Raw genomic sequence first — 16,716 nt, 5'->3', positions numbered from 1 at the left:
GTACGTTAAAGATCCAGCGACAAAGTGAGAGAGAGAGATAGCGTTAGCTAAACGTGGCTAAAGCTCCTTGTCTGGAAGGAAATGGTGTGTTCCGGACATATCTGAGGCTAGCCGTTGTTAGCGATAGCAGTCGGAAACAACGCTCTACGCGGTGTTACACAAACAGTGTAGGAACGTGTTTGAGGACAAAATTTGAACAGCACTGTGTTTGCGACTGATTTAACGTTAAACAATTAAGACAAAAGTCAAAGTAGCTGAGTGTTTTTGCTATTGAAAAGTGGCGACCATCTTAGATTCTTATGCTAGGGTTTGGGGGAGCTTTGGGGAACTTTTCCGAGGAGTAAATCCACACCAAAAATAGCTAGCTAAGTCGTCAACTTCCTCTTGCCCATATTTCACTTATTTTAACTCATGTTTCTTTTTCACAAGCTGAATTTTTAGGTTTCAGTATTTCCGATGGTTAGCATCGAGCTGCTCGCTCTGCACCATTAGCTAGGTGATGGTCGGTGAAGCCGAAGTATTTTATTTAACTTATTTTTTAAGCCACAGCAGGTGATCCATATATATGATTTAGCATTTAGCAAACACTCACATTTATCCAGGCTGGCATGAGGTCACCATAACACCATAGTTGCTTAATCAATCATGAACAGATTAAATCAAGTTTTTGTGATTTTTTCCGCGTCTTAAATGTGAATATTTTCAGGTTCCTTTGCTCCATATAACAGCAAAATCATTAAAACTGATATTTCATGGACTACGAATTGATTAATCGAGATAATAATTGACAGATTAACTGATTATGGAAACAATTACGGACGTATACGGGGCTAGCGTAGCGTAGCAACATGTTTGAGTATGTTCCTTTATGCAGTATGTTTCATGTTTTCGTGACGCTAACGTCTGTGTTTAGCGTATCCATAATTAGCCGCAGGAGGACGGAGCGACTCTCTGGCTCCGCCCCCTCTGACACTCGGGCGATCCCGGCGCTCTGTTGTCCCTCCCCTCCCGCTTCACGACATCCGACAAATCATAAACAGAGATTGACTTCTTTCCCCTGTTTGGGAACGCCGGCGGCACAGATGGCATTTAGGCGTCAGGCTCGCGCTCGTCTAAATATTTCATCTGTCAAACGAGCCAAATGGATCCACACACACACACACACACACACACACACACACACACACACACACACACACACACACACACACACACACACGCTTGGAACACTGCAAATATCCACTTAATGAATGACATCTATAAAGAACCACTGGGTGCAGTACCATAAAATGTCTGCAGGTGGAGCCCCAGAGCAAAAAGTGTGTGAAACACCAGGGATGGAAAAAAAATTGGTATTGATGAATACTTGGGTTTATGATATTCGTATTGATAAATACTTGGGTTTATGATATTCGTATTGATAAATACTTGGGTTTTTGATATTGGTATTGATAAATACTTGGTTGTGAGATATTGGTATCAATAAATACTTGGTTGCGTGATATTGGTATCGATAAATACTTGGGTTTTTGATGTTGGTATTGATAAATACTTGGGTTTACGATGTTGGTATTGATATATACTTGGGTTTGTGATATTGATATTGATAAATACTTGGTTGTGTAATATTGGTATTGATAAATACTTGGGTTTATGATATTCGTATTGATAAATATTTGGTTTTATGATATTGGTATTGATAAATGCTTGGGTTTATGATATTGTATCGATAAATACTTGGGTTTATGATATTCATATTGATAAATGCTTGGTTTTATGATATTGGTATTGATACATACTTGGGTGCGTGATATTGGTATTGATAAATACTTGGGTGTGTGCAAGTACAAGAACACACACACACACACACACACACACGTGACCCGACAACAGAAACAACAGCAGAAAATGTTTCCCTGCTCGACGACGAGAGGTTGATGAATAATTGACGACCACTAATCAGAAAGCTAATAAAGATTTTTCACCCCCTTGGATTATATTCCACTCTCAGTCTGTAACGACCTGCTGGAATGGAGATTAAAGGTCCAGTGTGTGACATTTCAGGAGGTTTTAAGAGGCAGAAATGTCTCTGTGTTTGTGTGTCTGCTGTAACAGAAGCAGGAACATTCACAGGGTTCTTAAACTATCGTGATGATTGAAATGCTTTAAAAACTCACCCGTCAGCTCTTGGTCTCCTTTCATCCACCTGATGGAGGCGGCAGGTTTGCTGCCGATGGCCGTGCAGCTGAGCTCCGTCTCGTTGCCTTCGTTGACCACGTCCTCGCGGCTGTCGATGATCGGACTGCCGGGAGGAACTGACACACACACACAAACACACAAACACACAAACAGCAGCTCATTTTAACAGTTCAAAAAAGTTTCTTTTTCTGTATTTAACTTGTTATAACCAGCTCACTCAGTGCGAATTCTGACTTTAATCTCAGAATTCAGATTTTCTGACTTTAATCTCAGAATTCTGACTTTAATCCCAGAATTCCAACTTTATTCTCAGAATTCCGTCTTCCTTACTTTAATCTCAGAATTCTGACTTTAATCTCAGAATTCCCACCTTTTCCTCGGAATTCTGACTTTAAGATCAGAATTCCCACTTTGTCCCTCAGAAGTCCCACTTTCTAACTTTAATTTCAGAATTCCCACCTTTTCCTCAGAATTCTGGCATTAATCTCAGAATTCTCACTTTTTTAACTCAGAATTCTGACTTTAATCTCAGAATTCCCACTCCTCCCCTCGCCCCCTCAGAATTCCCACTTTCTGACTTTAATCTCAGAATTCCCACCATTCCCTCATTTCCCATTTATCTAAAAATGTCCACTTTTAACGCTAATAATTCTGATTTTAATCTCAGAATTCCCACTTTTATCACAGAATACTTAATTAAATATCAGTTTTTCCACCATGTTTCCAATGATTCAAATCAGATTAAAACAACAATGGGATTAAACGGGGATTTGAACAGTGGGAATTGGGTAAAATTAATTATTTTTCCTCTTCACTGAGAGACAAATCACAAACTTCTTATCCTCCGTCCTAAAAGAAACAACTATTTTTTACCAACTCTTCCCAGAATGCAAAGCGTCTCCGGCTACAGGAGCCATTTGGCTCAAACTTGTAATCCCTCCCCCGGGCAGATTATTAAAGTATTTCTGATATTTCTCTCCAGGAGAGTTTGTGGTCGTTCCTCCTCCTCAGAGACGACGTGTGATTGTTTTTGGTTTGTTTCCACAGTTCACAGATTACTGTGTTCACACCTGCACAAACCCATCACAGCAGGGGGGAAAGAAACCACGGCACGGATTCACCGGACTGACAAGTGCAGGTGTGAAAACACTCTGAGAATAACTCCATGTGTGTGTACTGTGTGTGTACTGTGTGTACTCTGTGTGTGTACTGTGACACAAACAACAACCAAAAAGGTGGGTAAAGATGATTCATCATGACAATCATCTTCATATGATCCGACTTTCTCACTTTAATCTCAGAATTCTCACTTTTTTCCCTGAGAATCGTGACTTTAATCTCAGAATTCCGACTTTCTTAATTTAATCTCAGAATTCCCACCTTTTTCCCTCAGATGATTCAAATCAGATTAAGTGGTTAGCAACGAGGGAGTGAGTGAGTGAGTGAATGAGCGAGCGAGTGAGGGAGCTAATGAGCGAGTGAATGAGTGAGAGAGTGAGTGAGTGAGTGAGCGAGTGAGTGAGCGAGTGAGGGAGCGAATGAACGAGCGAGTGAGTGAGCGAGTGAATGAGTGATTGAGGGAGCTAATGAGCGAGCGAGTGAATGAGTGAGCGAATGAGTGAGAGAGTGAGTGAGTGAGCGAATGAGTGAGAGAGTGAGTGAGTGAGTGAGTGAGCGAGTGAGGGAGAGAATGAACGAGCGAGTGAGTGAGCGAGTGAGGGAGCGAATGACCGAGCGAGTGAATGAGTGATTGAGGGAGCTAATGAGCGAGCGAGTGAATGAGTGAGCGAATGAGTGAGAGAGTGAGTGAGTGAGTGAGTGAGCGAGTGAGCGAGCGAGTGAGTGAGCGAGCGAGTGAATGAGTGAGCGAATGAGTGAGTGAGTGAGTGAGTGAGTGAGCAAGCGAGTGACAGAGCTAATGAGCGAGCGAGTGAATGAGTGAGTGAATGAGTGAGTGAATGAGTGAGTGAGTGAGTGAGTGAGTGAGTGAGCAAGCGAGTGACAGAGCTAATGAGCGAGCGAGTGAATGAGTGAGTGAATGAGTGAGTGAATGAGTGAGTGTGTGAGTGATTAAGTGAGTGAGTGAGTGAATGAGTGAGTGAGTGAATGAGTGAGTGAGTGAATGAGTGAATTCTCCTGTCTCAGTCAGGACTCCTGTTCCTTTGAATCCTCCCCTTTTCTTTTTCTTTTCCGCTGCGTAAAAACACGAGTGTAAAATCTACAAAAACGTTCTAATCCTCAGTTTTTCCTTTTCTCCTTGTCTTGAATCAGTCGTCGCAGAAGATCTCGCTAAACTCCCGACGCTCGAATCCAAGAGGGAAAAAAAAAGGAGAAGAAAAGAAAAATCAGCGTGTGTTTATTTCAAGGAGTGTTTAACGCTTCACAGAGAGAGAAGGTTTAGTACAAACTCAGTAAAGACTCTCAAGTGTCTTTAATTCTCACAATGTCTTCATGTGTCATGAAGCTTAACTACAGTCACTGACTGTGAGCATCACACTGACACACATTCACACAGTCAACACAGCTGCCACAGCAAAACCAGGCAGCGGACTGAGGAGCCGGAGCCGGAGCCGCGATCAGCATCTGCTCCTCTTCCGTTCTGCTGTCGAGCTCCGACTCATCACTAATTGGCTGAGACTTTTTCTGCTTCAGTTTCAGGAGAAAACGAACGTTCGCAGCGATGAAAAGAAACGTTTAAAGCTGAGCACAATGTTTCTGTGAGTGTGAGGTTTTCAAGACATATTTTAGTCATATTTTAGACATATTTTAGTCATGTTTTAGTCATAATTTACATTTAGTCAAATTTTACACATATTTAAGACATTTAGTCATATTTTAGACATAATTAAGTCATATTTTAGACATATCTTAGTGATATTTAGACATATATCCATGATATTTTAGACATATTTTAGATATTAGATATTTCAGTCTTATTTTAGACATAGTCATATTTTTGAAATATATCAGTCATATATTAGTCATATATCAGACATGTTTTAAGTCATATATCAGTCATATTTTAGACATATTTCAGTCATAATCGAGACGTATTTTAGTGATATTAGACATATTTTAGTCATATATCAGTCATATCAGTCATATATCATTCATATATCAGTCATATATCAGTCATATATCACTCATATATCAGACATATTTAAGTCATATATCAGTCATATATCATTCATATTTTAGTCATATTTCAGTCATATTTTGGTCATATATCAGTCATATTTCAGTCATATATCAGTCATATTTCAGTCATATATCAGTCATATATCAGTCATATTTCAGTCATATATCAGTCATATATCAGTCATATATCAGTCATATTTTAGACATATATTAGTCATAATCGAGACGTATTTTAGTGATATTTAGACATATTTTAGTCATATATCAGTCATATCAGTCATATATCAGTCATATATCATTCATATATCATTCATATATCAGACATATTTTAGTCATATTTCAGTCATATATCAGTCATATCAGTCATATATCAGTCATATTTTAGTCATATCAGTCATATATCAGTCATATATCAGTCATATATCAGACATATTTAAGTCATATATCAGTCATATATCAGTCATATATCATTCATATTTTAGTCATATTTCAGTCATATTTTGGTCATATATCAGTCATATTTCAGTCATATATCAGTCATATATCAGTCATATTTCAGTCATATATCAGTCATATATCAGTCATATTTTAGACATATATTAGTCATAATCGAGACGTATTTTAGTGATATTTAGACATATTTTAGTCATATATCAGTCATATCAGTCATATATCACTCATATATCAGTCATATATCAGACATATATCAGTCATATATCAGACATATTTTAGTCATATTTCAGTAATATATCAGTCATATTTTAGTCATATCAGTCATATATCAGTCATATCAGTCATATATCAGTCATATATCAGTCATATATCAGTCATATATCAGTCATATATCATTCATATATCAGACATATTTTAGTCATATTTCAGTCATATCAGTCATATATCAGTCATATTTTAGTCATATCAGTCATATATCAGTCATATATCAGACATATTTTAGTCATATATCAGTCATATATCAGTCATATTTTAGTCATATATCAGTCATATTTTAGTCATATTTTAGTGATAATTTAGACATATTTTAGTCACATATCAGTCATATTTTAGACATAATTATTTCAGATATAATTTAGTAAGACTTTAGACATATTTTAGGGTTAGGGTTCTGTAAATTATGTCTAAAATATATTTTAGTCATATTTAGTTATATTTAGTTATATTTTATCATACTATTTTAGTATACTATGTCATACTGTGAGATGCTTTAGTTTGTTAGTCTACTTTTAGTCAACATAATATAATCATATTATATTATTGGCTGACATTTTTTTTATTTCAGTAACCGGAGATAACGAACGAACACAGGATCAGTGACTGAAAAAAACATTTACAACCAAGCACAATGACTCTGTTTCTGTGAGTGTGTGAGTGTGTGCGTGTGTGTGCGTGTGTGTGCGTGTGTGTGTGTGTTCTCCCCCCTCACCCAGCACAGTGACGTCAGCGTAGGCTTCCTGAGGAGGATCCGTGTACAGCTGGCAGACGTATCGTCCCTCGTCGGAGAGCGACACGTTGGACAGGGACACCCGCAGCTCGTTGTCAGAGAAGTTCACCAGCTGGAACCGGCTGTCCTTCAGAGCTGTGAGGACACCACATACAGGAGATACAGGTGAGGAGGAGGAGGAGGAGGAGGAGGAGGAGGAAGACAAACCGTGGCTTTCTTCTTAATTGACTCAAAGAAAAGTGAGTCTCTGAGTGATTCAGAGTTGATTTATGAAGCAGCTTTTACAGTCCAGAGAGCACTCGCACAGACAGCCGAGTGTGAAGAGTGCTCATGAGGACTCCTAACAAGCCAGGGAGTCTTCAGATGCTGCTGCTGCTGCTGCTGCTGCTGCTGCTGCTGCTGCTGCTGCTGCTGCTGCTGGTCATGGTCGGACGCATTAAACCAGAGAGGAGAAGCATTCAAACATGCATAATGAGTTAAACGGGAAGGCTTTGGACGCCTGAAACTTTAAATCAAAAGTAAAAGACTCTAAATCCAGATTGTCTGTTTGAGTTTTTTCACATAAACATCTTTGCTCTGTGTGATGTTTTGGACCTGGTTCCTCTCGAATCAACCACTTCCTGTCGACCTCGCCGAGTTTGTTATTCGCACCAGGGCTTCGCACTTTAGCGTCGCTGTCGTTAGCCAAAGTCTCGGAGCGAGCGTACTGTTGTAATTGTAACGCCTCAGATGTCAGAAATTTGGGGAAACAAACCTTGAATTAAATGTCAGAAAAAAGCAATTTAGAATAATAAATAAAGCTTGATATCTGGAACCCTTCTGTAGCACAAAGTCAAGCAAACTCACCGGGGCCAAAGAAAACGGTGGAATAAATAAATATATAATATTTTTGATATTACATCAGCGGCACGTCCAGGTCCAACCTCTGCTGATAAAGGGTAATTTTTCCCATTTCGGCTGAAATGACACGTGATTTTGCATGAATGTGGCAGAAGAAACGGCGACGACGCTCGGCCTCCATAACTGCGACATAATTCATCTTTATTTGCGGCGATAGAAATGTGTTTATTTGGTCCTTCAGTGGAACTGTGAAGCTGCTATATCATCCTCTGTGTGTGTGTGTGTGTGTGTGTCCTCTCCGTTGTATACAAAGACGTGATACTGTGTCTCACAGCCCACTTGACAGGTAACAATGGCAACAGCTGAAGGGATGGTGGGGGGGGGCACAGGCTTCAATAAAGTCCACATGACGGGGGACAAACGCTAACACGAGGCCCCCCTCGCCTCACCTACCCCCCCCCCCCCCCCCCCCCCCACAGGTGTGTATAAAGTATGTCAGGGTGTGTGGAGGCCACCAAAAGTGTTTTATTACAATTACAATGAGCTATTTTGTGCACTCACACCAATCATTGGTGAGGGAGTTTTAGTCATTTTTAGTAATACTCTGGGATGCTTTAGTTTTTTAGTCTACTTTAATTTGTTAAAAAGTCGTAATATTATGGGGATAAAGTCGTAACATTACAAGAATAAATGTGTAATATTATAAGAATAAAATTGTTAAATTACAAGAATAAAGTTGTACAATTACAAGTATAAGGTCACAAAATTAAAAAGAATAAAGTCGTAAAATTACAAAAATAAAGTTGTAAAATTACAAGAATAAAGTTGTAAAATCACAAAAATGAAGCTGTTATATTATAAGAATAGTCATAATATTATAAGAATAAAGTTGTAACATTATGAGACTAAAGTCGTAAAATTACAAGAATAAAGTTGTACAATTAAAAGTATAAGGTCACAAAATTAAATAGAATAAAGTCGTAAAATTACAAAAATAAAGTTGTAAAATTACAAGAATAAAGTTGTAAAATCACAAAAATTAAGCTGTTATATTATAAGAATAAAGTTGTAACATTATGAGACTAAAGTCGTAAAATTACAAGAATAAAGCTGTAAAATTATGAGAATAGCCGTAATATTATGAGAATAAAGTCGTAACAAGAGAATTAAGTTGTAAACTCACAAGAATAAAGTTGTAAAATTACAAGAATAAAGTTGTAAAATCACAAAAATGAAGTCGTAATATTATGAGAATAGCTGTAAAATTACAAGAATAAAGTTGTAAAATTACAAGAATAAAGTTGTAATATTATGAGAATTAAATTACATAATGATACAAAATCTCGAAATTTACGACGTTATCCTGGAAAATATTACATTTTTGTTTCTTTGTTGTTTTGGCGCTAACACTCATAGAATTGTAGAATTGAAACCTTGTGTCTTCACATCAGGTTTTTGTGGTTTGGACTGGTGTACAGGTCCACATGGAGCGGCTCAATAAAGAAAAGAAAAGGGTTGGCCCGTTTGTCTTAAACTCGGGGAATGATTTAGTTGAAAGAACGCAGCTAATATTGATCGTTACCAGGATGTAAGACCTAACGCTGTGTGTGTGTGTGTGTGTGTGTGTGTGTGTGTGTGTGTGTGTGTGTGAGTCAAAGTCTTTAAAATGCAGAGCACATCGTGACCTTTGCTTTTCATCGATACATTTTCCCTCCACAACATATTCTCACGTTGTTCAAATATGATGCAGATGTGTTTTCAAACTCATTCTCCTTCTCACCGACAAAAAAAAGGAGAAAATAGAAACTCACGTTTTGTGAGTTTGTTCCTGAGCTTAAAGTGAAACTGAAGGTTGTTCCTCGTTCACCTTTAATCTGGACTCAGATCCCAGATTAAAAGGCGGTGACAAAAGACACCCTTTAACCGTTCAATATCGCTCTAATCTGTGGGAGATTATCACAGAATCAGACTGTGACAAGGACACTGTTACAGTGTGAATTATCTCATGTTAATCTCACAGAGTCAAGGGCAGATGGAATCACGTCAGCACGGGAAAACAAACGGTAAAACGCAAGATAAAACCTCAGTCTTTGCTGTTTCCTCCATTCACACATGCAGCAAATTACGTAAAAATCCAATGCAACACAGAGCCGGAACCTGAGGGGGGGTTTTTAAAGGGGGCTAAAATACATGTGACTACTGTTCTAGTGGAATACAGCAGAGATTATACGGCTGATTTCAATGGAAAATCATTCACAATTCATTTATGTTCCTCAGTGAGCTCTGCAACTGATCAACAGTCGTCCTTGTTGTCGGCAAATCAATACAAACGGAAGCGTATTAAAAAAACAAACATTAAACAGCATGAATTCTGACTTCATCCTCAAAATTCTGACTTTTTCTTTAATCTCAGAAATCTGATTTTTTTTCCAGAATTCTGACTTTAATCTCAGAATTCTGACTTTTTCTTTAATCTCAGTAATCTGACTTTAATGTCAGAATTCTTACCTTATTCTCAGAATTCTGACTTTTCTTTCCAGAATTCTGATTTAATCTCAGAATTCTTACATTATTCTCAGAATTCTGACTATTCTCAGAATTCTAACTTTAATATCAAAATGATGACTTTTTTCCCCCCAGAATTCTTACTTTTTTCCAGATTCTGACTTTAATCTCAGAATTCTTGTTTCTCAGAATTACTTTAATTACTTTTTACTTTAATCTCAGAATTCTGACTTATTTCTATAATTCTTTCTTTAATCTCTAACCAACATTAATCTTAGAATTCATTCTGTTTTATTTTGGTTTTTTGCATGTGGCCCTAATACTCTTTAATACTCTTCCATTTGTATTGATTTACCAATTCTCTTTCTCTCAAATCTCTAAACTCTGTTTGTTTCCCCTGGTATTTTACAAACCAGCAGCTGAAATGTTGACATTTTAATCCACTGGATCCAGAAGAACTTTCTGAATCCGCACAGAACTTTACCTGATTATAGTTTTTACCATCTTATAAAAACACGACAAAATCCATCCAGATCTGTGAAGATGTCGCTGAGATAAACACACGTGAACTATATAACATTTATTATTTAACCTACAGCGACTACAAAACTTATATAATATAACATATAATAATTACCTTTCACTCATTTTATGTTCTAATTAAATTATTAATTATTTAATTATTATTGTTTTTACACCATATAATGTACGGAGGACCAAACCTGACATAATTAAAAACGTAGTCCTTACAATAACAATATAATTAATAGTGAAAAATAAATATAAGGTATATATAAATGATAAAAGAAAAAAAAGAAAAGTTTTAAACATTAATATGCAAATCAACGAGCAAGTTAACAATAATAAAAGTCACCTTTGTAACATGGTTCTAAAAATATTGACTTTTAACCTCGTTATTGTTTAGTTGACGTGAAGATAAATGAATTGCGAGTGAACTGAAACTACAAATTAGTTCTAGAGTTAGTTCTACAAGCGATAATCTGTTAATAATCTCATTAATCTTTAATTAAATATGCCTGATTCAAACATCTTTCTCTGTCAAACCAGACAAATTACATTTAGAGTAGACACATCCTAACATTTGGCTCAGGAGCGTCAGCTCAGACTGAGTCACAGCTGTTTTTAGGACGTTTTCACATCAATTCTGCCAAACTGTCTGATAATTGACTTGAATTTGGGAGAAGTCATTTTTATGTTTTCTCTTTGGTGTAAACCGTGAGAACACTCACGTCTGACATCTTTGAAGTAGATGGTCTGCCTGTTGGGGTTGAGGAGCTGAATGACCGAGTCGTCGTTGTTCTTCACTCTGCAGCTGATGGTCGCCGTCTCGCCCTCGATCACGGACACGTTGTCCGTTGCCAAGTTCTGATCTTCGACTTCACGACACAGAGAAGAAAAAAAACACACAAAAAAATAACGGAAACGAGTGAGTGAGACAGTGACATTTCAAATATCTTCGTTCGATTTACGTGCTTTTATTGCGATATCTGTTGGGTTTCTGCAGGTCTGTTTTCATACTGGGGGCAGTGTATGGATCAGCTATATTCCGTCTGTCAAGTTTTGCAATATATTGATCAATTTCTGTGGATTTATAGTGCAATTGTTTGAATTTGGCAGGTTTTCCTGTGGAGGTATAAACAAACAGGGTCACATGACCTTGGGAACTCTATAGGTATCATTATGCCTATAGAGTCTAAAGCAAAGCAAAATCCAACAGTCATAAACCTCAATATCTTGTTTACTTTGCGTGCTTTTATTGCGATATGTAAGCGTTCTCTGGAGTCAAATGAATGAAGGAAGGTGTCTCAGAAACTTCTAGATGTTTCCATACTCCTGAAAAGCACCAGGGGGCAGTATAACAGATCAGATATACTCGGCCTATCACGTCCTGCGATACATTGCTCGATATCCTTGGATTTAAAGTGCGCAGTGAACTCTGACGGATTGAAAAGGATACTGTCGCTGTTCAAATTTGCAGAAGCTTTTTCCTGCCAACATTGGCGGAGTAAACAAAGTGATTCATGTGACATCCTGAGCTCTTTAGGCATCGTTATGCGCTCGTCTGCAGCGAAGCAGGAAACCAACGTGAATTAGCTTTAATATCGTCTTTATTTTACATGCTTTTTTTGCAATATGTAAGCGTTTTCCAGAGGAGAATGATGTTGTTTCAATACTCCTGAAAAGCACCAGGGGGCAGTATAAGTGTCTGTTATACTCAGTCACTCAAATTCTGCGATACAAAAAAAATTTGATTTTGAGAATTTTTGTTTTAAATTTTAGAAAAAAAGTCACATTTTGAGAAAAAAAATTTACATTTTGAGAAAAAGTTTTTTAAATTTTTGAGTAAAAAAAATATTTTTTTATTTAATTTTTTAAAAACATTTTTTTTTTTTTTTTTAGATTTTTTTGAGATTTTTGAGAAAATAAATACACTCTTTACATTGTTAATGTGGTAAAAACGTCTGGTTTTTAATGGAATATGTACATAGGTGTATAGAGGCCCATTTCCAGTGTTCTAATGGTACATTGTGTTTGCTAATGGCGTTAGAAGCTATTGGATCATTAGAAAACCCTTGAAAACCCTTGTGCAATGATGTTAGCACAGCTGAAAACAGTTTTGCTGGTTCTTTGACGAAAGGGCAAAATGATTATTTTGAATAAAAATCCTTATTTCTAATCTGGTCAATGTCTTGACTATATTTTCTATTAATTTTGCAACTCTTTTGATGAATAAAAGTGGATTGGTGAGCGCAAACTTTTGAACGTTAGTGTACATTTCTCTATTAAAATTGTATGAAACAGTTGATATATAAATCGGTGGATAAATGCAGGTAGATGTGCATGTATTGTATTCCTTACAGCAGTCGCTGCATGTTAACACACTGTATCAGGATACGCGAATAGGCCGCGTCGAGTGTCTGTCTGCAGCCACGTTTGAGCCTTTGATAACGGGAGCCGTGTGCATTGTTTGTCACTGGTGATCTCTGCCGGCTCAGTGTGGGCTCTGTGTGAATCTGTGCCAGATGGACGGTAAGCTCGGCTGCCCACAGAGGTACGAAGAGAGAGAGGGGGATGAGGAGGATGAGGGACAGCAGCGACGGAGAGAGAGTGTAAGAAGACGGTACGAGAAGAGAGAGAGAGAGACGATGATGCCGCCTGGATGCTGTTTGTGGTTAAGCCTCATCAGAGCCGTCCATCTGAGCCGTCCATGTGACCAGTGTGTGCTCAATGTGTCTCTGCTGTTCCTTCTAGGAATAAAAAGTGCCGCGAGTGTCCAAGTCAAACTGGCAGACCCTGCTACCATGTCCTCTTAACTTATACGACAACACACACATACAAAGAACAACAACAACAACGACAAAGAAAGCCTGGCTTTGTTTCTCCATCAACCAACACACACACATTCTTGTACTTGCTGACAAAGTGAGGACCAGCATTTCCACTTTATAAATCAACACAATCACAAATATCTACGTCATGAATGACATCTATAAAGAACTACTGGGTGCAGTACCATAAAATGTCTGCAGGTGGAGCCCCAGAGCAAAAAGTTTTCCATGTGTTTTTGTACCAAATTGAAGACCTCTGTTAAAAACATATATAGTATAGCATGTTATAGCAACCTAAGGAAGTGATTTTAATGAAAACAAAGTGAGGACCGGCCAAAATGTCCCCACTTCGTAAAAATGACCTCACTTTGTTGTTTAAAAACACTCACTGGTCCTCAGTATGCCGCAAGTACAAGAACACACACACACAGAATCTAAAGTCACCGTACGCTATATTTATGTCAGGAGCCGCAAACAAGCTACAGGACGAAGGAGAAGATATTTTCATCCACACTCTTGTGTTTTCATTCAAAAACAATTATCTGCAACCAGAATTAATCGGTTAAGATAAGATGAGTTGAGTTAAGAAAATTTCAGATAAGTTAAGGTAAGGTTAAGTTATGATAAGTTGAGTTGAGTTACTTAAGGTTCATGTTAAGATAAGACAAGATGAGTTAAGATCAGAAAAGTGAAGTTACGATAAGTTAAGATGAGTTGAGTTAAGATAATTTAAGATAAGTTAAGATGAGTTGAGTTAAGATCATTTAAGATAAGTTAAGATAAGACGAAGATAAGTTGAGTTTAGATGCTTTTAAGATAAATTAAGATAAGATGAGTTCAGTTGAGTTAAGATAATTTTAAGATAAGTTAAGATAAGTGGATTTCAGATAATTTTAAGATAGGTTAAGATAATGTTAAGTTTAGATAATTTTAAGATAATTTAAGATAAGATGAGTTGAGTTAAGATAATTTAAGATAAGTTAAGATACGTTGAGTTAAGGTAATTTTAAGATAAGTTAGAATAAGTTGAGTTGAGTTAAGATAAGTTGAGTTTAGTTGAGTTAAGATAAGTTGAGTTGAGCTAAGATAATTTAAGATAAGATAAGATGAGTTGCGTTAGATAATTTAAGATAAGTTGAGTTAAGTTAAGATAATTTAAGATAAGATGAGTTGAATTGAGATAATTTAAGTTGAGTTGAGTTAAGATAATTGAAGATAAGTTGAGTTGAGTTAAGATAAGTTAAGCTACCTTCAGAAAAGATAAAGATAACTTATGATAAGTATTACCAGTATTTAATAATCACTTCATATCTTTTGGATATTGGACAGCAAATCCCTCACTCATTGGTCACCTTTGGAACATACGTCCATATTATTAATGATACTACTTCCAATAATAATACTACTAAATTATCCTTATTGCTAGTATTATTTAGTGAGAACTACATATCACAATAGAGAGTTGAAAATATGAGACGTACATGTAGAAAATCGAGCTTTATTTACAAATAAAAACAAACATGCTTTACAAAAAAAAAACGTCTCTTGGCTGCTTCAGGGTCATACGTTGGAGCAGCCTTCTGTGGTGGGTTGTCCCGGTTACTTTTGGGTCCCTCTCCGGTCTCTCTCGTAATCCAGAACACAGTTTCCGGCTTGTGATGTTCACCCTCCAGAAATCCATCTCATCCATCTCAAGCTTGGCTGAAACAGCCCTCCTCGCTTCCAGCAGCTGGAAACACAAGCAGTACAATTAGTGCTAATTGATGACATCCGAAATTCTGAAAAAAAATTTTTAGAAAAAAAAAACATTTTGAGAATTTCTTTTTTGATTTGAGAAAGAAAAAAATTTGAGAAAAAAAACGTGAGAATTTTTTTTTAGAAAAATTAAAAGGAACTATGGAGTTCAGAGGTTTGTTGTTGTCAATAAAGAAGGTTTGAGTTGGTTAGAAGAAGGAATACGACCCAATGTTACCCTTGAAAATCGTACCCTCTTTCTTCTTGGTCTGCTCCGGTCCATATATCAGAAGATCCCCGGTCTTTTCCTCTTGAAATCGCAGCAGCCACAGTTTGTTTTTCTGAGAGCTGCTTCCTCAAATGACGTCAGTCTGGCCTCTATTCTCGAGTCGAGGGAAGCTATGAGCTGTGTCAGCTGACGAGATACTCCATTCAAGGCACTCAACAGCACATTCTCAGACTCTGTGGCTGGACTTCCTGTATGTTCTGCAGATATAGATAGATCGTGTATTACAACACAGGTACATTGAAAGATCATTTAGCGGCCACAAATAATACATTAGCGTTAAAACGGAACAGTTCTGCTTAACAAACATTGAAATGCTTGATACAAACTGAAACTAACTTTACTTAGCATTGTAGTCTCCTTAAAGAGTCTACCACCAAGTCACAGAGCAGGCTTTGACAGAATAGTCTTAGCATGCAACCAAGCTAAGCTAACCTACTCGGCTACTGACCTATAGCTCGATGTTTACAACAGGGATATGAAAGTAAAATCTATATTTACAAAGTGATTCATTTAATGAATTTGCTATTTTGTTAATGTACAGGAAAGGGTGACCGAGTTACATTTAATTTGTAAAAAAAAAAGTCAGTTATATTAGCATGAAAGCTATAGTCACTACATGTTAGACTTTATGTGGAGTAAAGAAAATGTTAAATAAAAAGCACAAAAGCGGTTTTGTTTTTCAACTTTTGGGACAAGTTTAAATGTCTGAACTAACCTAAGCTCAGCTAAGCTAACTGGCTACTGACCCTTTAGCTAGATGTTTACCACAGGTATATGAGAGTAAAATCTTTATTTCCATCTGACACTGTCTTACAAACTGATTCATTTAATGAATTTGCGAGTTAGTTAAGGTACAGGAAAGTCACGTATATTAGCATGAAAGCTATAGTCACCACATGCTAGACTTTATATGGAGTAAAGAAAATGCTAAATTAAAAGCACAAGAGCTGTTTTGTTTTTTAAACTTTTGGGCCAAGTTAAAATGTCTGAACTAAGCTAAGCTAAGCTATGCTAACTGGCTACTGACCCTTTAGCTATACATATAGACCACAGGCATACGGGGGTAAAATCAATATTTCCTTTTGACTCTGTCTAACAAAATGATTAATTAAATGAATTTGCCCAATTTCTTTTTAATACTTTTAAGTACGGTTAAGGTTCAGGAAAGAGTGCAGTTACAGTTCATTTAGAAAAAGCAAATC

The 16,716-nt window shown here is 37.0% G+C and overlaps 1 protein-coding gene across 1 annotated transcript in view; it reads right to left on the bottom strand.

The window, feature by feature from the left end:
* The window catches only part of cadm1b (cell adhesion molecule 1b), a gene marked incomplete at both ends in the record, with an annotated part of 229,800 nt that overhangs the window by 44,122 nt on the left and 168,962 nt on the right, over positions 1 to 16,716 (bottom strand). The window contains 3 exons of the mRNA XM_083886529.1: positions 2,178 to 2,315; positions 6,779 to 6,931; positions 11,392 to 11,538. Coding sequence (XP_083742655.1) covers positions 2,178 to 2,315; positions 6,779 to 6,931; positions 11,392 to 11,538 — 438 coding nt within the window. The remainder of the gene's footprint in view (positions 1 to 2,177; positions 2,316 to 6,778; positions 6,932 to 11,391; positions 11,539 to 16,716) is intronic.

This window comes from Microchirus variegatus (assembly GCF_963457635.1).
Source record: "Microchirus variegatus genome assembly, chromosome: 3".
NCBI classification, from domain to species: Eukaryota; Metazoa; Chordata; class Actinopteri; order Pleuronectiformes; family Soleidae; genus Microchirus; species Microchirus variegatus.
This window is presented reverse-complemented; position numbering and strand designations above follow the sequence as displayed.